The sequence below is a fragment of the Vicugna pacos genome, chromosome 12 (genome assembly GCF_048564905.1).
Source record: "Vicugna pacos chromosome 12, VicPac4, whole genome shotgun sequence".
In the NCBI taxonomy this organism is placed as follows: Eukaryota; Metazoa; Chordata; class Mammalia; order Artiodactyla; family Camelidae; genus Vicugna; species Vicugna pacos.
Window position 1 is genome coordinate 63424027 of NC_132998.1, and position 21793 is coordinate 63445819.

General features: G+C 59.1%; 1 protein-coding gene and 1 non-coding gene across 3 annotated transcripts in view; one reads left to right on the forward strand and one right to left on the reverse strand.

Annotated features, from left to right (window-relative positions):
* The window catches only part of WNT7B (Wnt family member 7B), a 51286-nt gene that overhangs the window by 11283 nt on the left and 18210 nt on the right, over positions 1 to 21793 (reverse strand). For both annotated transcript variants that reach the window (XM_072973957.1, XM_072973958.1), the window contains exon 2: positions 13864 to 14090. In XM_072973957.1, coding sequence (XP_072830058.1) covers positions 13864 to 14090 — 227 coding nt within the window. The remainder of the gene's footprint in view (positions 1 to 13863; positions 14091 to 21793) is intronic.
* TRNAT-AGU (transfer RNA threonine (anticodon AGU)) lies at positions 19409 to 19481 on the forward strand. Its single transcript has one exon. It is a non-coding gene; the product is annotated as a tRNA-Thr (tRNA).

Below are 21793 nucleotides of genomic sequence, written 5' to 3' on the forward strand. Positions count from 1 at the left end.
GCCCCCAGCTCTCACAGTGCCAGCAGCTCTCTGACCCTTAACGCCTGTTCTCACTGAACTGTCCCGACAATCATGCAATACAGGTTTCATTCTCAGTCCCCTCTTTCAGATGAGGACACTGAGGCACACAGAAAGTATGAAACTAGGTGTTAGTGGCTGAAGCAGGATTTGAACCCAGGCAGTGGAATCAAAGCCCAGCGAGGCAGAGGGAGGGGCTTGGGGCCTGGGGTGCGGGTCATCGGAGGCCACCCTGCCCCCCGGTTTGGCCCCTTTGCAGCTAAGTGACCTGGGGTAGGAGGAGACAGGAGAAGTGGTGTGCACGGCCCCCTCGGGAAGGAGATGCTGCATTTGGACCATCCATGGACCTGAGGTGTGCAGTGGCGGGGCGCTAACCGGCAGGTGAAGGCTGGTTGGGAGCCCTGGAGAGGCGGAGCTAGCCTCCGAGTGGGCGTGTCACAAGCTAGGCCCCCAGAGGGGGTTAGAAATCTCCACCAGTTGTGAATTCACACCAAGAGGCCAGGCGGATGGAGCTTAAAAGTCCCAAACCAAGCCCTGCCTCAGCCAGGGCGATGGGGGCGTGTCCTCAGAGGCCTGGGACCCACCACCACCTGCGACCCTCTTCTCCCCAAATGCCCGTCCTCCCCAGTGGCAGCCAGATGGGGGACTCCCACGCCTTTCATCCTCCAGCCCCGCAGGCAGGCCAGCAGGCACGGGGTCAGGCCTGGAGTTTGGAGGGCACTTCACAAAGCCCTCCCTCCCATCCTTTCTGCTCCCATGGGGTTTCTGCCCGTGCCCAGCTCAGACCCAGTTACTCATGAGTCACTCACTGGGCTGCCACTCTTGCTAATTCCCTTTTTATTTGGCTTTAATAAGCCACACCCTCTCGTCTCACCATGGAGACGAGGGGGAGGCGAGCAGTGAGAGTCGTAGTTTGGGGAGAATCAGCGAGGACAGCATTGGGTCCTGGATCCAGGGGTTCCCGGGGCCCCGTTTCATAGAACTGAATGCTGGCTCAGAGGGCTTCCCCACTTCGCCGGGTCACAGTGCGCCCAGGCATGGAGGGAGGAGACGGTCCCCTGCCAAAATCACCACTGGGGCTGTCTTGCAGCCCCCACAAGTCACCTACATGTCCTCCGGGGCAAGAATGAGTCAGTGTTTAGATTTAGAAAGAAGCCCCTTGAACCCGTGGGCCTTGCCCAGCAAACGTCGATGGCTCCCTGGGCCTCCGAGATGCCCTCCAGCCCCAGAGGCCTGACCCCACCCGTCCCACCCGCCACTCACTCCCTGAGCCTGGCTCTGCCAGGTCCAATAGCTGGTCCGCCTGTGGGCAGGTGCAGCCACGTCCTGCGCACACCGCTCTTCTGGAATAGAGGGCAGCCTGGTTCCCACCGCCTGCCCTGATGGATGCTGGCCCGCTCTCTGCCTGGACCGCCTGCCTGCATTCCCACATGTCTGCAGCTCACCCAGGCTCTGAATGCTGCAGGGAAGCTCCCTGCTCCCAGAAGCCCCACTGAGGTGAAGCGCCCTCCTCTGGGCTCTTGCCAGGTGCCCGGTGGGCTGCAGGGGTGGTGGGTAGGCTCCATGTCTGATTCTTTGTGTACCCCTGCCCCGCAGCATCATTCCTGGAGCCCACACAAGAGCAGGGCTGGGGCTGGACACACTACATGCATCACCTTCTTTTATCTCCCTGACCACACCATGGAATAGGTCCTCTAAGACCCATCTCACAGGTGGGAACACAGAGCCTCAGAGGCAGGAAGTGGTTTGCTCCGGGAGGTAACGGCCACTTGAGCTCAGCACTACTCCAGATGTGTCTGGTGATGGGGCTGGGGAGTTGGGTGAAGGCAGCAGGGATGGTCTGTGTCGGGCCAGCAGCTCTCTTAGAGGTACACTTTGGTCTGGGAGGCCTAGGGCCCCCTCTTGGGAACCAGAGCCCCTCCCAGCAGGGATGTGCATCCTTAGACAGCAGACCCAGCAGGAGTGTCCTGCAGTCTCCCTGGAAAATGTCAAAGACAGACAGGCAGGCCACACAATGGCCACCCCTTTCCATGGCCCTCATAAGCCCTGAGCGGGTCCCTGAGTGCACTGGCCCTGACTGAGGCCCCGCTGCTTCTAGGGCAGTCTGTGTCTGGCACCTGGCAGGTCAAGATGGGCTCCATTAGCCACAGAGGCCCCCTGGCCTGAGGTTTTGGGAAAGCCCCGGACTTGTAGTCTCACACCTGCTGTGTGGCCCCAAGCAAGTTACAAACCCTCTCTGAGCCTGTGCCCCCATTTGCCCCATGGCCCCAGGCGCAACTCTAAGAGCAAACAAGACAAACAGGCATCGCCCTCACTGTCACCAAATGTCAAGTGGGCCTGGCTGGCCAGGGATGACCAGGCACCATGCAGGACTCTTAGGACAGGCCCAGGCATCTCTCTGTGCTGTCTGGAGTGTCCTCCCAGGCAGCCTGCCCAGCTGCACCCGCCATGCATATTCTGGATAAATCTGGAGCAGCAGAGCCCTCCAAGACCACTGCCCCATGGGTAAACCGAGGCACTGGCCACTCAGGGACCATCCAGCTCTGATCTCTTTTCTATTGGGTATTCAAACTTAAGCCCCCACTGAGGACAGCCCCCTGCCCTGCTCTGTGCCCACCTGACCCAAGACCCAGGGACAGGGGGCCTGCCTGGGACAGCAGGTTCTAGCCCACCCTGCCATCACCTCACTCTGACCTTGAGGGGATGCTGGGGACCAGGCAGATCTTTGTGAGCAGTTCCTGGAGGGGACAAATGTGGCCCCCGATCAACACAGGGGCCTGAGCAGAACAGGGCTCCCCTCACGCTCCCAGGGAAGAGCAGGGGGCTGTGCCCACCCTTCCCAGGCCCCAGGCACCATCCCCCACTGTCCACTCAAAGCTACTTACCACTTCCTAGCATCCACAGCAGCTGGCGCACTATTTTTAGAAAGCCACCAAAAGCCCTAATTGTGCTCATAGCGACCTGATTAACTGCAGACCTGGGGAGGCAAGGTGAGAAAGGCACTTGGTTCCCTCTGAGTAGGAGAACTGGGAATCTGGACTCTCAGTGCTGGAGAGGGTCTCAGGGACCATCCTGTGCTACCCTACAAGGAGTCTGAGGTCCAGAGAGAGACAGCATGCTGCCTAAGGTCACACAGCAGCCCAGGAAGTAGGGGAGCCCAGGCCTGACATTCTGAAATGATTGAGGTGAGATCATAGGTCTCGGTGCTACACACAGTCCCAGAGATGGGGCTGAGAGACTGAGACCTCAAGTTCAAGTCCAGACCCTAAAATTGGGGTGAGGTGGGGTGGGGTGGGGTGACCTTGGACCAGCCAAGGGGACTTTCCGTGTCTCAACATCCCCACTTTGCAAAGTGAGGATAATTGCTCCGATACGGCCGCGGTCCTGGGAGGCAGGGCTGGCCCCAGCACACAGGGTTGCTGACTGAGCTTCATGCCCACACATGTGACACACACCACACATGGGCTCTTTGCGGGTGTACACAGGTTTGGTCATCCGTGCGTCCCTATGCATGTGTCCCTGGGCATGTACCTGGACTTACGTAGAAATGCAGTTCCCGTGAGTGTGAGCAAGTGTGTGCCCTTGTGTGTGTGCACCTGTGTGTGTGCCCAGGCTTGTGGCCAACACAACTCATGCTGTCAAACCTGCCTCTCTGCCAACGTGGACTTGCCCCTCTTTAAAAAAAAAAAAAAACAGACTTTTCTACAATTCACCAGTAAAAAGGCAAATAACCAAATTAAAAATGGGCGGAGGATCTGAATAGACATTTCTCCAAAGAAGGTATAAAAATGGACTCTGAGCCCACCAAAAGATGCTCAACATTGTTGACCCCCGAGGAAATGCAGATCAAAACCACGACGAGCTAGCACTTCATTCCCACTAAAACAGTGGCTAAACTGAAAAGAGGGACAGTAGCAAGTGTTGACAAGGACGTGGAGCACCAGAACCTTCACACACTGCTGGTGGGATGTCAGTCATGCAGCCACTACGGAAACAGTTTGGCAGTTCCTCAAAACATTAAATACAGAGTTACTATTTAAGCCGGCAATCCCCCTTCTAGGTATATACCCAAGAGACGTGAACATGTGCCCACACAGCAACCTGTACGTGAATACTCACAGCAGCATCAGTCACAAGAGCCAAAAGGTGGAAACAACCCAAATGCCCATCAGCGGGTGAATGAATGGGTAAAGAAAGCGTGGTGTCTCTACACGATGAAATACTATTCAGCCATGCAAAGGAACGGAGTCCTGACACAGGCTACGTACGACACGGACGAACCTTGAAAACGTGTTCAGTGAAAGATGCTAAACACAAAAGGCCACGTATTGTATGATTCCCCTGATGTGAAATGTCCAGAATAGATAAACCCACAGAGACAGAAAACAAATGAGCATTGCCAAGGACAAGGGGGACTGGAGGAAGATAGCCATGGGGCAGAGGACTTTGGGGGGTGATGAGAATATTGTGAAACTGACTATGGTGATGGTCGCACAACCTGTGACTACACTAACAATCTCTGAACTGTGCACTTAAATGGATCAGTTCTATGGTATGTGAACTCTCTCTCAATAAAAGCAGTTATAAAAACGCAGCATCTCATGGTTTTAGGGGATTCCATACAACTTGTCCTACTCTATTTAGACCCTCATGGGGCCCCACAGCACAGTGAGAACGCTTGGCTCAGAGGAGGCAAGAGACTGGCCTGAGGTCACACGGCAGGCTAACCACAGAGCTGGCGTCTGACCCAGGACCCCAGAGCCTATGCTTGGGCCACCCGCCCACCACCAGAACAGGGAAACTGCATGGTCTGTGTCCCACCTCACTGACCAGGCCTGGGACCCAGGCAACCTGCTTGCCTCCTCTTCCTTCCCTCACTCCCCTGTTACCATCCACGTCTCCCCAGCACCATGCATAGCACCTGCATAGCCCTCCTGGCCAACCCCAGAGTCCCAGGGGTGAGGCCCTGGCACCCATCCATCCTCAAGCTCAAGGCAAAGCACATAGCGGGGCAAGACTGACATATCACAGCCCAGGGGACTAATGGACTGGGAGGGGGCCCACAGGGAGTGCAGGCAGAGGGCCTCAGTTAGAACCAAGGAGGGGTCAGCAGGACAGGGAGGCTGTAGGGAGGGACTTGGGTGGAGGGTGACCAGTGCGGGCCCCTCATAAGAAGGATGCTGAAGGCAGGTCCTGAATGACAAAAGTGAGCCGTGTAAGGGTGCAGGGAACAGTGTTCAGGCAGAGGGAACAGCGATGCTAAGGTCCTGAGGAGGGAATGAGCTGGGCATGTGTGGTTTGATGCAGGAGAGTCTCACTGGGTCGTCTTTGGGAGCCTATGGGGAGGATTTTAGATTTTACTCTACAAAGATGAAGAGCCCCTGCAGGGTGCTGCTTTGGCTGACATTGGAAAGGACCCTCTGGCTGACCGTAGGGGGTGGTGGAAGCAGGGGGACCCACAGGGAGGCTGTTGAAGGGTCTGGGTGAGAAATGCTGATGGCCTCCCAGGGGAGGAGGTGAGTGGCCAGGCTTGGGACACAGTCTGAGGGTGGAGCCAATGAGACTAGCAGGTGGACTGGGTGAGGAGGTTTAGGGAAAGACAAGCCCAAAAGGATGCCTTAAGTGGGGCCTGGGCAGCTGGTGGGGGTGTCACCAAGAGAGGGGGGAGAGGGTCAGGTTGGGGGGACCCAGGAACTCCCTTGGCCATGGTAGTTTGGGGTGCCCAGGGGGCAGCAGAAGGGGGGCAGGGGCAGCAGGGGCAGATGGAGCTGGGGCTCCAGGGGGACTGGGCCCCGTCCTTCACTCTCCCAAGTCTCGGTTTCCCCACATAACATGGGAGTGAGCCCAGCGTAGTGGGTTCCAAACCTTTCTAATGGGAGCTTTTGCCAGAAGGCTCTCCCCAAGGAGCAGATCAGAATGGGGCTGCTGGGACTGAAGTGGGGTGGGGACATGGGACAGGCCTGAGGCCCAGCCAGTGGGACACTGCCGGCTAGTGGGCTCCTTGAGCCCCCCACCCCCACCCCACCCGGCCCTCAGGCCCCCACAGCTTCGAAGGGGGTGGGAGAGTGCTGTGCCCCCCTCAACCATTTATAGGTGGAGAAATGGAGGCCAGGAAGGCCAAGAGACACCCCAGGCCACACCAGGGGCCCCTGGTGTCACGCAGTGGAGTGGGTACAGTGCCCATGTCCTCCTTGGAGCTGCCCACGCCCCACCCGTGGCTCAGCGACAGGGCCTGGGCAAGTACCCTCTGCCTGAGCTGCCTCCCAGCTCAGGCTGGGGAGCCCTGGGCGAGGGGGTAGGCAGGAGCAGGGGAAGCCAGCGAGCCCAGAGATGCATCAGATCCCTGTCTGTGCACTGGAAAGACTGGAAGCCCAGAGGCCCCGCCCCGCCTTGCCTCACCCTCTGCCAGCCTGACCCAGGGCTCTGGGTGGGGGCCTGGCCTGGACCACCTGGGTCCCATCCAGGCTCTGCTGAGTGACGGCTGGACAGGCCACCTTGCACCCCATGCCTGTTTGTGTACCTGCCGAAGGGAGGTAAGCACATGGCCCACCTGGCCGGGGCCAGGGCGGCGATGGGGAGGCTCAGAGGGGCTGGCACGCAGGAAACACTCAGTGCGTGGGCGCTGCTTTTATTACCCATCCCAGAGAGGCCCGGACCCTGGCCTGGGCGGGCCGGTGGTGGGCGGAGGCCTGTGTGTGCGCCGTGTGTGTGTGCGTGTGTGTGTGTGCGCGCACGCCGTGTGCCGTGTGCATGTGTGTGCGTGTGTGTGCGTGCGCTGTGTGCCGTGTGCATGTATGTGTGCTGCGCTCCCTCCGCCCCTCTTTCTGCATGTCTCTGTCCTTCCCTCTCAGTTCCTGCCCCTCTTTCTGAGTCCCTCTGTCCCTCTGTCCCGCTGGCTCTCTCCCGCCCCACCCCAGCCCCTACCCCAGCTGGGCCCCGGCTGAGTCAGTGTCTCCATGCTAAGCTCTTCCCTGCCGTTGTCATAAACAGAGCATCGGAAACAGTCACGCCAGGTCCAAACACGCCGGCACACCCGCGCCCGCGGCCTTTGTTCTGACCCAGAGGGGCCCTCACACGCCGCCCAGCAGCCCTCCAGTGGGTCGCGGTCCTGCTGGGCTCGGGGGCCCTGGTCTGGAGTGGGCAGAGCCTGGCCGAGGTCCACGCATCAGGGGGCAGCATGGCCAGAGCCCAGGGGTCTGCATCCCAAGCTGGACTGTCCTTCTAGAAGCTTCCAGCGCTGCCCTGTGGCTCTGGGGAGGCTGGGAAGGCCTCTCCTTCGGCCCTGGCTTCCAGCAGCCTCTCATGAGGGAGGGCAGCCCCAAGCAGCCGGCCCTCGGAACGCTCCCTCCCTCGTCAGGGCTGGTGGCAAAACCAACAACTGTCTGTGAGGAGGGACACGGTGGACCCAGAGCCCCGCCCCCCCAGCGGCTGCCCCGACCTGGCACCTGGACCCCTGCCAGCGCGCAGGGCTGAACTGCAGGTTCGAACCTCTAGTCCTCACTCATGTGTGACCTTGGGCCAGTCAGCCTTCTGTGAGCCTCAGTCTCCCCATATATGATGGGTGGACACTGGGACCTGGAATAAGGACATTTGTGACAGGCCTGGCCACAGCAGCCTTGGGAGAAACAGTGCTCCCAAAATTGGTCGCAGGAGGGGTTCCCCATGGAGACAGGCTCAGGTCCCAGCCAGGCTTTGCCCTTGGAGGTGAAGGTGGAGCCCACCCACCGTGTGATCTGTGTCCTGTTCCATGGACCAGAGCCCAGAGTCCTGGACCCCTTGTCCATGGAGCCCGGGGCAGAACCCCAGTGCGAGGGCTGAGGAAGCGGTGGGCCTTCCTACTGCTATTCTGAGGACAGACCCCAAGTCCCGGTGGAGCCGGGCCCAGCCTCAGCCCTGCCAGAATGTGCGGCTGCGCCCAAGGTCACACCGGGGGCCTCAGGCAGCTGGCCCAGTGGGGTCTGCTCCCCCAGCAGTGCCCTCGCCCCTCCCAGGCCCTGTCCCTACCCCACAGCCTGTCCTGTGAGTCCCGGCCCTGCCCGGGAGGGTGGAAAATTCCCATCCTGGACGAGTTCCAGGCAGCCTCCAAGGGGCCATGTGGAAGAACCAACCGCCCAGCCCAAGCCCCCAGCGGGTCCCCCGGGAGGGCCAGAGCCTGATCCCCTCCAGAACGGGCGCTCCGGGAGCAAGCTGGCCTTCTGGTGCAGGGGCCGGCGCCCACCCGGGGTGACCAGGGCCTCGTCGCACCCGAACCAGGGGTGGGCTCGGGTGGCCCTGCTCGGGAAAGTCCTTCCCACCCTGACATTCGAGGCCCCTGTCCCTCATGTCCTAGCTGCCTGGACACCAAGCTTCGAGCCTGGAAATGTCGTCCCGCTGCCTCAGGCTGGGCCTCCGGGCTGGGGTGGGGGTCGGGAGTGACCAAGACAGACAGCAGCCCCCAGAGCCGGGGCCCAGCCCGGCCTCCCAGGCCAGTGCAGTCAGCTCACCCAGGACATCCTGGGGACAAGGCTCCAAGAGCAGGGTTAGGTGGCCTTTACCCCACCCGCCGCACCATGCCTGCCCATACAGCCTGGTGAACAGTAACAGGGTCCGCCAAAGGGAGCCACCCTCACACTCCGCACTGACATCGCCGGTGACCCTCTGCCCTCAGCCGAGCCAGAGGACAGTGTCCTGGGAGGAGACAGTTGGATCTGGGTTCCAACATCCACTCAGCCTCTGAGCAAGGTGACTCCAGGCAGCTCCTGACCCCTTTGAGAACAGTGCCACCAGTGGACATCTTACACGAGTCACATAGGTCATTTCAAATTTTCTAGTAGCCACATAAAGATGGGTGATAATTTTGGTAACATTTTCTTTAGCCAAGATACCCAAATATTACCATTTCAGCATCTCAGTGTAAAAATCATTAAAGAGATCTTTGACTTGCTTTCTTCCTTCCAAGTTGCCGAAAACTGTTGTGTGTCTTACACTCACGGCTCCTCTCAGCCTGCACGCACCATATTTTAAGTGCCCCCAGCTGCGTTTCCAGAGGGGACAGAGCCCTTGTCCCTCCTGGGGAGTAATGTTGCACCTCCCTGTGCCTGGTCTGCAAAGCTGGGCAGGGGCTGGGCACCCAGTAGGTGGGCAGGGGCTGGGCACACAGCAGGTGCACAGGGCCCGGGAGCTGCCTTTTCTCCTCCAAGAACCCACCAGTGGCCGGTCTGGAAGCCTCCAGACCCTCCCCTCTCAGACTCTGCTCCCTCAGATTGTCCAGAAACTGGTGGCCTCTGCGGACCTCCTGCTGCTCAGGGATCGCTCCCAATGCAAATCTCACCCCCAAAGCAGACGGGAGCAGAGACAGTGGTGCCACCGCCAGCCCAGGCAGCCATGTGAGGCTGGATTAGGGGCGGCCCCTATGCCTGGTCATGTCCAAGTGGCACATGATGGGCGGGACTCAGCGTTCCATGTCAGCTCGGGTTGGGGGCGGGGGCCCAAGTGCACACAGCCATGGTCCCCATGCCTGGTGCCTGGGCTCTGGGCTCGGGCTCGGGCGGGGGTGGGGCAGCAAGTGGAAGGAAGCCCCTCTCCTGCTCAGAGCCACCTGTGCCTTCTAGGCCTTCTCAGCGCTCACAGCCTTCCAGCCCTGACCCCTTCTCCAGCTTCATGTCTCCCCTCCCTATGGTTTGCTCTGGACACTCCCCTCCCGTTCCTGGAAAATCCCGTCCGTTTTCTGGCCTCTGGGCTTTGGCACATGCTGTTCCCTCTACCTGGAGCCCCCTTCCTTGCTCTCAGCCTGGTCTGGGTCACTCTGATCCTCCCTAGGGTCTCAGCTTACACATCACACCATCACGAAACCCTTGACAAGAGTCCTGACTCTGTTACGGTGACTGTTAGAAAGTCCTGCCTTGCTCGGGGTCCCCGGGGGCCGTGAGTTGTCCTTGGAATATGAGGTTCACCCCCGACTCTCCTGTCTCCCCTGCCTCCTCCCCCATCCCATGGAAGAAGACAGCTGAGTTGGGACACATCCATGCACCCCCTCCCCACAAGCTCAGTTCCAGGTTACAGAAGAGACAGGTAGGAGGGGCCAGGTTGGCCCAGCCTTGCTCTGTAGATGAGGAAATAAGCCTGGGGTGGGCTCCGGTGGCCAGAGGGTGGAGGCTGCCAAGCGTGAGGGGGGACAATGATGGTGGAGAGGGGACCTAGGATGGGCCTCAACTCCCCGGAAGAAATAGAGCACCGGTGCCAGAGCAAAGCCAGCGCAGGGTCGTCACGAGGAAGGTCTGTCTTACATGGAGTAGTAAGCTCCCCATCCCTGGAGGCATACAAGCAACAGCACAGGTGCAGGAAAAGGAGCTGGAACCATGTACAGGGGCTGATTTGAGCCTTTAGAGCATTTCCCTTCAGCTCTCAAGATTTAGGCATGGTCCAAAGTCACAGGCAAGGCCTGAAGGGGGCCTGTCCCACCCACCCAGGCCATCCCCCCTCTCAGGGCCAATCATTAATTGGCACCGCTCGAGTGGCTGCTCCCACGAGTGCCCCCGGCTGCCTGCCAGCTCATGGCCCAGCTCCCATCCGGGGCACCCGCATGCCTCTGACGTGGGCCGGCCTCACAGCTCGGCCCCACTTCCTGCTTGTGACTCCCAGCAGCTGGGCCCAGGGAGGGCAAGGTGCACGCTCAGACCACCATCACAGCTCCCAGCGGGACTCCTACTGCCTACAGGACCCAGCCCAGCTCAGCCTGCAGCCAGAGCCCTCCTAGCGGAGCGCGGGGTCCTCCTCAGATGGTAGTGAGGAGCCGGGGAGGGCTTCAGGCCGGGCGGGAGACCCCGGGGGGCAGAGCGCAGGGGGAGCCTTTGGCAGGTGCAGAGCTGGTGTGGGGCTGAGAGACCCCGGGAGGATGAGGCACCAGGATGTGACTTCAGCCTGGTTGTGGATGAGGAAAAGCCAGGAGGGCTGAAAGAGGCATTCCCCTGCCTGCCCAGAAGGGAACTAAGATGTGAATAAGCAGAGCAGAGGGGAAGGGCCTCCCGGGGTGAGAAGCAACAGGAGCAAAGTCCCCAGGAGGGAACGAGCCAGCAAGCTCAGGGAAGGGGAAGGTCGGCTGTGACTGAAGCTCTAGCTTTGAAAGGGATGGCAAGAGACAGGGGTGAGGTATGGCAGGAGCTACTCAGACTTCAAGCTAAAAACTTTATCCTGGGCAATAGGGAGCTACTGCAGGTTTTGGAGGAAGGGAGTGACACAGCATGGTCAGGACTGGGTAGGAGTCGGAGGAAGGAATTGACAGCTGCCAGAGGAGGGCCAGTGAGGCAGGCCCTGTGGTGGCCAGGAGAGAGAGTGGAAGGATGGACAGGAGGAGCAACATCAGGTTTCTGCTGAGACGACTGGGTGCTCAGTCCAGCGGGGAAGGCTGAGGATGGAGATTTAAGCAGTAAGATGCTGAGCATGTCGAGCCAGAGGCTCCCATGGGTCAGCTCGACAAGTGGTCCACAGGGAGTGGCCACACTGGCCTTGGCCCCAGGGGAGAGCTGACAGGGGCGGGGCTGGGAGGAGCAGCCAGAGAGGAGGCCCAGGCCGGCTGGGGCCCAGCCAAGGAGGAGGGCTCAGTTGGCCACACGAAGGTCACGAACGGCCTGAACGAGGGTGGTGGGAGAAAGAAAATAAAGGACGGGGACAGTGGGTGTGGCCATCTCTGCGGAAAAGTTTGCCCCTGAAATGCTCATGCAAGTGAGAGGGGGTGTCTTGGGTGAAGCAGAGCCTGAGATGCCCGACCCTGCAGGGAGCCCATGAGGAGCATCACAGTGCAGCCCCGCCTTCCCGCACAAGGAGGCTTTATACCTCCGCAACCCCGTGGGCAGAGGGCTGGTCTCCAAGAAGGAACAGCAGTGAGATGGGAGCTGAGATCCTTACAGCACCAAGGGATGCTCAGAAAAAGTGACCTGTGTTCGCTATCGGGGGGCCAGTCGCTGGCAGGAGGGCCAACGCTGCTCCTCTGGTTTTTGGAGGGTTCATAGGAGCCTGGCATTTACTGAGGCGCTGTTGGCGAACCTCCCTGCCTGGGGTCTGGCCCTGAGGAGAGGCTCAGAGCAGCCAGGTCTCCCTCACCGCCTAGGTCTCAAGGTCCTGCATGAAGGGTGATCTCACACCTCTCTTCAGGCCACGGGACCGTTTCCCCTGCCCGCCCTCTTTTGCACAGTGAGGCAGTGAGGGCTACCCAAAACGGGGAGGAGACTGGATATGAACCCAGCTTCACCGTGGGCCCACGGGCAACCACACAACTTCCCTGGCCTCAGCATCCATAGCTGTGCAGTGGGCATGCTCACAGCTGCCTCGGAGCCCCGGAGTCTTGCGGGGGGGCGGGAACCACACAGGCAAGTGGGCACCTGGCATGAAGCGGGCACAGGTGCCGACACCCTCCCAACTGCGGGGGAGGGGGCAGGTAGCCCCACCCTCTCCTGCTGGCACCTGGAGGGAGGAAGCTGCACTTGGGTGGTGGGGCCCCAGGGAGGGGGCGGTGCCACTGTCCTGGCTGTGCCAGGTGCCACCCACAGGCTGCTCACCGCAAAGGGGCCCCTGGGGGCTTCCCCCTGTGCCTCCCCCAGCCCCACACAGGCGTTCCAAGCCCTGAGGAGCTCAGCCCTGGCCTGCGTCCCGGCAGCTGTGGCTCTGCTCGGCAGGCAGGCTCCCTGGCCCTCTGGGAACGGAAGGACACATTGTACCCACACGTTTGGAGGCCCACCTGTGCCCGCAGGTTGGTGTCGGGGTAACAGGGCACCCCTTGCACGCCCAGTGCTGGGCCCTGTCACCACTCTCCACCCTCTGACCCTCACAGTGGCCTGGAGGGGCAGAGCCTTTCACCAGCCCCGCCCTCACTCTCACAACAGCCGTTGACTAGGCACCTACTGCATACAGGCCCTGGGCACCCAGATGGAGGGACTGCTGGAGCAGAACTCCTGTTACAAATGAGGAAACTGAGGCCCTGAAGGCCACACAGTGGCTTCCATGCAGGTCAGACTCAGTAAGTCCCAATTTCCCTCTAAGTCCTCAGTCTCCTTCCCTGGAAAATGGGCGCTACGAAGCCTCCCCCAGGGCCGTGAGGACAGGGAATGGGGCGTGTGGCCCAGGCTCTGTGCAAAGCCCAGCGGGGCGCAGCCAGCAGAAATCTTGCCACCCTCTTGATGTGTTCTGGTGGCTGCCACTGCCCATGGAAATGGAGGCCCACCCACTTCCATAGTCCCGACTCCCTCTGTGCACCCCACCCACCCCGCCTGCAGCCAGCCAGACTCCTCGCTGCCCCGAGGCGTCCCACCACAGTGTCGCTCGTGCCTCTGCTCACACTGTTCCCTCTGCCCAGAATCCTTTCCACTCTCGGAGCCACAGCCACACTTATGCAGCACTCCCTGGGGACCGGGCACCAGTCACCCTGCAGAAGCTGTTACTCTTACCCCATTTCCAGACACAGACACGGAGACACAGAGAGACAAAGCCTGACACCAAGGTGCTCTAACACTGCCCCGCCTTGCCCACTGCCACCCTGCCCGCTCACATCCACACCAGGACGGTGTTCCCCAGCCCGACATCCAGAGCAAGCGCCCTCGTCCATTCATGCAGACTGGCTCCTGTCGACACCTCCCTTGTCCCAGATGTGACGGGGTCCCAGAGGGCCAGGCCAGGTCGGGGTTTCCCTGGGGTCCTGGGAGTCCAGCAGGCCAGGCCCAGAGAAGTGCTACGACAGCAAAGACATCGTCCAGCGGTTGCAGAAAAGGGAGTGTGGGCAGCCTGGCCTGGCCCTCCGTGGGCAGGTGGGTGGCCTGGCCCCCAGCACCCAGAGCACCGACGGCAGGGTCCCCGCGAGCCCAGAGGCTCCCTTACCTACTCGGAGCTCTTGCCCAAAGACAGTCTTCTCGCCGAGGGCAGAGCAGTTCCAGCGTCCGAAGCGGAACTGGTACTGGCACTCGTTGATGCCCATCTGGGCCCCCTCCCCGATCACGATGATGGCATCGGGCCGGCTCTGGCAGATGGCGCGCTGCCGTGGGGCCAAGCCGGGGATCTTGTTGCAGATGATGTTGGCTCCCAGGGCCACGACGGACGACAGCGCTCTGCAGGGAGGAGGGCATGGAGGAGTTGAGAAGGCTGGGCAAGACCCCTCCTTCCCTAGTCGGTCTCCGTCTGCAAACGTGTTCCAGGAGCCCACCGCGTGCCAAGCTCTGCCCTCCAGGGAACACAGCGCAGATCCCTGCCCTCCGGGGGCCACGTTCCACTGACCCACACGCATGATTCTGGCTTGAAAAGGCACACACGCCTGCCCTCTCTCAGCCTCAAAATCACAAGAACATGATTGCAAGAACCATGAATCAACCAACAGTCCCACGGAATGCAAGAACCACGGCTCTCCATGCTTCGGAATCAGATACACAGACCCTTCCAGGATTCGACAACCATTAACCTGGAACTGTCCACAGCTGCCCCCTCAAGTAGCGCATCCCAACTCCCAGACAACTGAGGCTTTTCCATCACTTGGCAATCCCTGGGTCCCCGCTTCCCAGGGCTGCCTGGGCCAGACTGGGAGCCAAGCCCACCAGGTCCTGACTCCAGCCGCAGCCCATGTGTGACCGTGGGAAGACACTCTGCCTCTCTGAGCCTCAGTTCTCACACCTGTGACATGGGGTACAAACACTGGTTCCCAGCACCATCGCCACACAGTCTCAGACCAGGGAACTGCAGGGAGAAAGCGACACGCGTGCGGATGACTCTCAATACTCCCTAGTTTCTGGACGACTGGGTGCCCTCAGGGGAGAAAGCAGGGCTGACGCAAACTGAGCACCTACTGTGCGCTGGACTCAGCAGGATGCTTTATTGCAACATCACATCCTCATGCGGTCCCCTGAGGGTGCTCTGTGATTAACCTCCTGGTACCCTCCGGGAGCTGAGGCCCCAGGCAGGAGGACACAGGCTGGGCTCACTCCCTCTTCACCTGGGTGTTATCAGTGTGGTTCTTTGTTTGTTTAAGGAGGTGAAATCCACATAGCAGAACGGTAACCGCTGTAAAGTTGTACAGCACTGGGTACATTCACAGTGTTGTTCAAACACCACCTCTGCCGAGTTCCGAGGGGCTGTCACTTCCCCAGGGGGAAACCCCGTATCCCTTAGCAGTCACTTCCCTTTACTCCTCCCCCAGCCCCTGGCGACCACTAATCTGCCTTCTGTGCCTGTGGATTTGCCTGTTCTGGACATTTCTTATAAATGGAATCATACAACATGTGACCTTTTGTGCCTGGCTCCTTTCACTTAGTATGGTGCGCTCAAGGTTCACCCACGTTGTCTCATGAATCAGCACTTCCTTCTTTTTATGGCCAAGTAACATTCCATTGTCTGGAGAGACCACATTCTCTGTGTCCATTCATCACTGATGGACACTTGGGTTGGTTCCACCTTTTGGCTCTTGTGAATGATGTTGCCCTGAACACGTGCACACAAGTTTCTGAGCACCTGTTGTAAGTTCTTCGGGGCAGGTACCTAGGAGTGGAATTGCTGGGTCCCGTGGTGGTTGTGCTTTTTGAGGAACTGCCAGACGGTTTCCCACAGAAGCTGCACCAGTTGGTTTTAAGCACCAGAGGAGATGGGGCGGTGAGCTAAGGGTGGGGGTGCTGGTTCCTGTAGAGCTACGGGCATGAGGTGGGTTTCAAGACAGCGTCTGGCTTCAAACAACAGAACAGGGGGCAAAAGGTGGAAGTGGGGAGGCCACGAGGGGCTCCCCAAAGCTGATGCCCAGGCCCCAGCCTCCTGGCTCAGTGAGCTCCCTCCTTCTGCCCACGGCCTGCCAACCCTTTTCTTGAGAGAAACGAGTCAGTGTTTTTCCAGGGCAGCCGAGCACCCACAGCCAGATGGGAAAGTCCCCGTGTGGCATGAGCCCACAGCACGTGCTGCGACCAGAACGCCGCGGTGACACTCAATCCCCGTGGCCCGCCCGCCCCGCCCACTAATCTGGCCAAGACCCCCCTGGGTCTCCCACGGGCACAATGGGCAGAAATGCCCAAGGCTGGCGTGGAGGAAGAGCATCTGGTCGGGTGGGGCTGGGAGCGGGCTGGAATCTGGGGAATTCAGCCCCAAGTAATTGTAGATGCTCAGAAAACCGACCCGAGGAAATGAGATGGATGGGAACCCTGCCGGGCACCAGCCTCCAGGCCTCGGGCGGGAGCCCGGACGCTAAAAGCACGTTCCCAGATTCTTCCAGCAGGCTCTAGGCTGCAAAGGCCCCGGTGCCAGCGTAAGAGCCCCTGCTCCTGGGGGTAAGAGTTCAGACAAACTGGGCCATGGGGGAGCCCCAGTGGGACTTGGGATGGACCCGGGGGCAGAAACTGATTACTGCAGCTCTGGTCTCCCTCCTCCAGGCAGGCCACCCCAGCCTGCGCCCCCTCCCATCCCGCTCAGAGCCCGCCCGTAGCCCCCCCCCAGCTCCTTTCCTCAACCTGGAGGCCTCTTGGGACTGGCCTGACAAGCTGCTGCCTCTGCGTGTGCTTGTCCCTCTGCCTGGGAGGCCGCCCTCCCTCCCTTTTTCTGTCTGACAAACTCTCCTTCCCTTCCAGGGCCAAGTTCAAGCCTCCAGGCACTGAGGACATGCACAGTGGACACTTGTCACCCCCGGTCTCACTGTCATTGTTCCACGCCCAGCTCCCCCACCAGCCCACACAAACCTCAAGGGCAGTGCCAGCTCTGAGCTGACCCTGGGGCCTCGGGCTGCCTCGTGCAGCCAACTATGAGTGTGTGTGGACAGGATGGATGAAAGAACGAATGAGCAAACACTCAGGGATTATGTCTAAAAGAGCTTCTGCAACTCAGTCACAAGAAGACAGTCCAATTTAAAAATAGGTGAAGGCCTTAGACATTTCTTCAGAGGGACAAATGGCCAGTGATCACGGAAAAGATTCTAAACATCACTCATTAGGGAAACACAAATCAGAAACACAGAGAGGTGCCACCTCAGAGCCACTAGGACGGCTGTGATCAAAACAACAGAAAACAACACATGTTGTCAAGGATGTGGGGAAACTGGAACCCTCGTGCATTGCTGGTGGAATTGTAAAATGGTCCAGCCGCTGTGGGCGAGAGTTGGAAAGGTCCAACTCAAAAAGGTAAACACAGAATGACCATAGGACCCAGGAATCCCACTTCTAGGCGTATATCCGAAAGAACGAAGGCAGGTGTTCAAACAAAAACCTGTACACAAACGTTCATAGCAGCGCTAATCACAATAGCCCAAAGGAGGAAATAACCCAGATGTCCCTCAACGGCTGGGTGGCTAAACAGAATGTGGTCTACCCAGACAATGGAATATTACTTGGTCATAAAAAGGAATGAAGTCCAAAGATATGCTACATGGATGAACCCCAGAAACATTATGTTCAGTGAAAGAAGCCAGACACAAAAGGCCACATCTTGTCTGATTGCTCGTGTATGAAATGCCCAGCAAAGGTGGATCCACAGAGACAGGGACAGGGGCTGGGGGAGGGGGAATGGGGAGTCACTGCTTAATAGATGTGGAATTTCCAACTGGTGTTACGGAAAAGCTACAGAATTAGGGGGAGGTGATGGTTACACAACTTGTGAATGTACTTAACACCACAAAATTATATCCTTGAACGTGGTTAAAGTGGCGAATTTTGTGTTAAATGAATTTGAAACACAGATTTTAAAAATTCTGTCTCTATACAGGACTTCCATACTCTCAGGCATAGGTGGGACGGGTGGAAGGGGACAAGAGGGGCCTTGCCCACAGACACCCCGCTTTTACTCACTTAATGCTTCCCCAGGGCGAGGGTGCCGATGGAGTAGGGGCCTGGAGCCCCCAGCCCGGCTCCAGCATGCTAGCGCATGGATTAGAGGTGAAACAGAGGCTTCAGAGAAGACAGTCAGGAGCATAAATAAGCAGGTACAGTTGATAATTCAGAAATGACTTCAAACTTGTCTCCTTTAGAACCTGAGGATTTTCCCCCTAAAGGTACCAGATACTCCCCTTCTGAGCACCGGTCTTGGACGACACGCTCCTCTGCTGTGTCTCAGGCCTCTCCAGGCAAGATAAGCCTGGCCATTTCCACACTGCAAGTGCGCAGACTGGAGCTCAGAAAGGCTAGCGGACCCACCCCAGGCCACACAGCCATGTCCCTGCTACCAGAACCCAGGTGGAAGCAGCCCCGTGGCTCGGGGCACAGCACAAAACACAGCTCAAAACACAGGCTGACATGGTTCCCTTGATCAGAATCCTCCAGGTCACTTGCTCCTTCGTCCAGGTTTATGGACAGCTTCCAGTGCTGGCTTCTGAGGTCTGACAACCGGTCTTGGCGCCCTGTCCATCCCCCCTGACAGCCCCACACGTCTGCCCTCTGCCCTCCCTGTGCAGGCCTGGCCCTGCCACCGCCTGGGACCTGCCCACGCTGTTCCTTCTGTCTGGAGGAGAGGGGGCTGCAGATGCCAGGGCCCGCGGCTGGCTGGCATTAGGGGACATCAGTGTAGGAAAGGGGTAATACAGTATGACTACGTCACTGCTGCTCTGGAGGGCAGAGGAGGGCGGACCAGGCGGTGTTCCGGGGTAGCCGGCAGTTTGGGGGTGAGGACGTGCTAGGGGTGCTCTCCTCAAGCTGTCCCACAGGGCCAGCCCAGCTCTCACCCCAGGTGCCCCGGGAGAGGCTGGCAGCGAGGCCCTGCATGTCCCCAAGAACAGGGAAGCCAAGCGGGGAGCTCGTGTTTCTGTCACTGACTTTCTTCATGGAAAATTCTGCTGCGGCTCATCCCCCTGCGCTATTCAGGGGCCTCAGGACACAGACAAGATGCCAGGAGATGTGGGCAAAGCTGAAAGTCTGGAACTTTCCTCACCACTGGCCTGGGCCAGTCCCACAAAGGGAGCTTGGAGGACGTGGGTTTCAGGTGCTGCAGACAAGCCGCTGCCTCGTTCCCACCTGCAGGGCTGAGGACCGGACCCTCCCGCCTCAGACCAGAGGCCCAGCAAGGAGAGCTTCATGGCCATGTTGCACGCACCGGGTCTGAGCCGGCATGGTGCGAGGAGGCAGGTGCCTCTGAGCAATGGGAAGATCTTTCCGCCTGCCAGAGGGGTCCAGTGAATGAGGCTGCCTCTGGGACGAGGGGGTTCCAGTGAGGGTAAGGGGCAGGTGACCACTGCCAGGCAACAGATGGGCAGAGACATGGCCAAGGGAGCGAGGCCTTTGCTGCAGCATCAGCCGGGTACGAGCCCCCACCGGCAGCCCTGCGGGAGGGGTTAAGAACCGGAGTGTTGGTGCAGGCCGGCTGAGCTGGGACCCCAGCTCTGCCTTTTCCTGGCTCTGAGGCCTCAGGCAAGTTTCTTAACCTCTCTGTGCCTCAGTTTCCGCATCTATAAAGTGGGAGGAATAATAGCCATGATGGGGGAGGTTATAGCTCAGTGGTAGAGCATGTGCTTAGTATGCACGAGGTCCTGGGTTCAATCCCCAGTACCTCCATTAAAATAAGTAACATGCATACATACATACATACACCAAATTACCTACCCTCTGGCCCCACAAAAAAAAGAAAAAAATAATAACCATGATGCATCACAGAGCTGCCAGGAGGAATGCATGATTCCAAGTACAGGGCACTTCGTAGCTGGCCTGTGGGGAGAGCTCATCGATGCTGGCCACTGGTAACCCTCACGGCCTGAGACTGGAGACCCATCACTGACTCTCATTCACTGGGCCCCTGGGACCCAGCCTCCTTGTGGGGATCAGGGACCAGCTATGTCCATCTGGGGGACGAGGGCTTCAACAGGCAGTTCTGAAGCCAGTGGGGGTCCCCATCACCACCAGGGGGTTCCTCCCTGGGCCAGCTCTTTCTTCCCTCCGAGCCAGCAATTTCACTCTGGGGTCTATACATCCAGCGGAAGCAAGCGCTTACATTTGCCAAAGGACATGCGTGCGTGTCTCCAGCTCAACCCGAAAACAAGAACCTCGGTTCCGTCACCAGGAGAATGACAGAAAAACTGTGGTACATTCCCACAGCGGGACGCAAACCGCTTACACACATGACTCTCCTAGACCCTGTGTTGAGCAAAAGACAGGAAAACATGGATGTTACCACGTAGAAGAAGCTCCAGATCAAGCAGAACTCAGCTGGATAAAAACCAGAATGGAGTTACCCTTGGGGGGGAGGCGCTGATGGAGAGAGGGCACCAGGGAGCCTGCTGGGTCCCAGAATGTTCCCTCTCCCTAGCTGGGTAGTCGTGACATGGGTGCCCACGTATGTAAAAATGCGTCAGTGCCCACTTGAGATTCCTGCGCGTGATGCAAGTTATTCCTCAACAAAACGTGAACTGTTTCAATACAGAACTTTACAGGGCTGGCAGGACAAGGCAAGAATGAAAACTCCAAGCTTCCATATAAAAAATAAAATAAAGAAAGCATACTGAAGAAATGCAACGTGAACACTAAAATTCACTCTTGTGTGCTTTGTGTGTCCGGCCTCGAGGGGTGCTGACCCCTTCTGCAGCATGGGTGGGTGGGGTCCGCTGTGGATGCGGAAGGCAGGGGAAGGGGGGCGCCCCCTGCAGGCAGAACTGGGCTGGGCCACGGCACAGCCTGGATCTGCTGAGAGCTGTCCCCTGCCTGTCTGCCGCCCTCCACCCCTGGGTGGACTCTGTCCACAGATGTTGGCAGCCCAGCCAGAGGACCAGAACTTGGTCCTCTGGGAATGCCATATGGCAGAGACAGGCTGCCTCGGCAGCTCCCAGGCAGTGAGGGGGGTGCGCACAGGAGACCCTGAGGACTGTAGGGGTGGAGGGAGCCCTTCATGGGTGGGACTGTGCCAGGCAGTGCCATCCTGGTCTTAGCCTGCCCCCAGCCCAGCACTTGAGCCAGTGGGCAAAACTGCCCACCTGCTCGCTGTCCTCTGTCCAGAGGAGCTGGGCCCCCCGGTGGGGCCAGGCCCCATCAGGTGGCCTCCTCCCAGTTGGGCCTGAGCCTGGGAGGGGTCAGAGCTCTGTCCTGTGGCCACTCTAGCTAGGACTCCTGTCTAGGCCAAGCCCCACTCCTGCTGAGACCCAGGCTGGGGGCTCCTGGGGCAGCCTCCCCCTCCCAGCACCCGTGGGGAACATCTGGGGCATCCGAGAGCCAGGGACCCTGAGGACCTGAGACGGTCCGTTGGAGGAACTATGCTCAGGATTAGAGCCATCCTGTCCTCCTCTGTCTCTGCGTGGGACACCCTGCTTTGTTCAGGAGCTACCCTCCCCCCCCCCGCCAAAGCCTGCCCCTACAGCTATGAGTCTAACCTAAATCCCTCATGCTGTTAAACTCAAGGCAGAGTGGGCACCTACTGTATGCTAGATCCTGGGCTCAGGGGTCCCGTCAGTGGGAAGGCAGATGTTACAACAATACTTATTATTATTGTTGTTATTCCTTAGAATAAGAACTGAAAAGGTCCAAAAGGTCCAGCTACATGCCAAGCAGCTCATGGAGGGAGGGAGCAGAGACCAGGACCCGCACCTTCTGGACCCAGACTGGTCGGTGCCCTGGCCTGGCCCGGCTGACCCTCAGTGGTCACCATGGAACAGCCAGACAAGTGACAGACAGACAGGTGAGCCAGTGGGACACATAGAGACATGGCTCCGACACAACTGCTGGGGCCTCCCAGGGGCGGTGACCCCAGCTCATGCAGGACATCCTCCGTGGGGCCACACGTGCACCCCATTTGCTCTTAGACTGGTACAGGCCAATAAAAATCAGCTTTCATTCACACTATAATATTGCTGAGAAAATGCCAGCTTCTTGCGAGAGCCTAG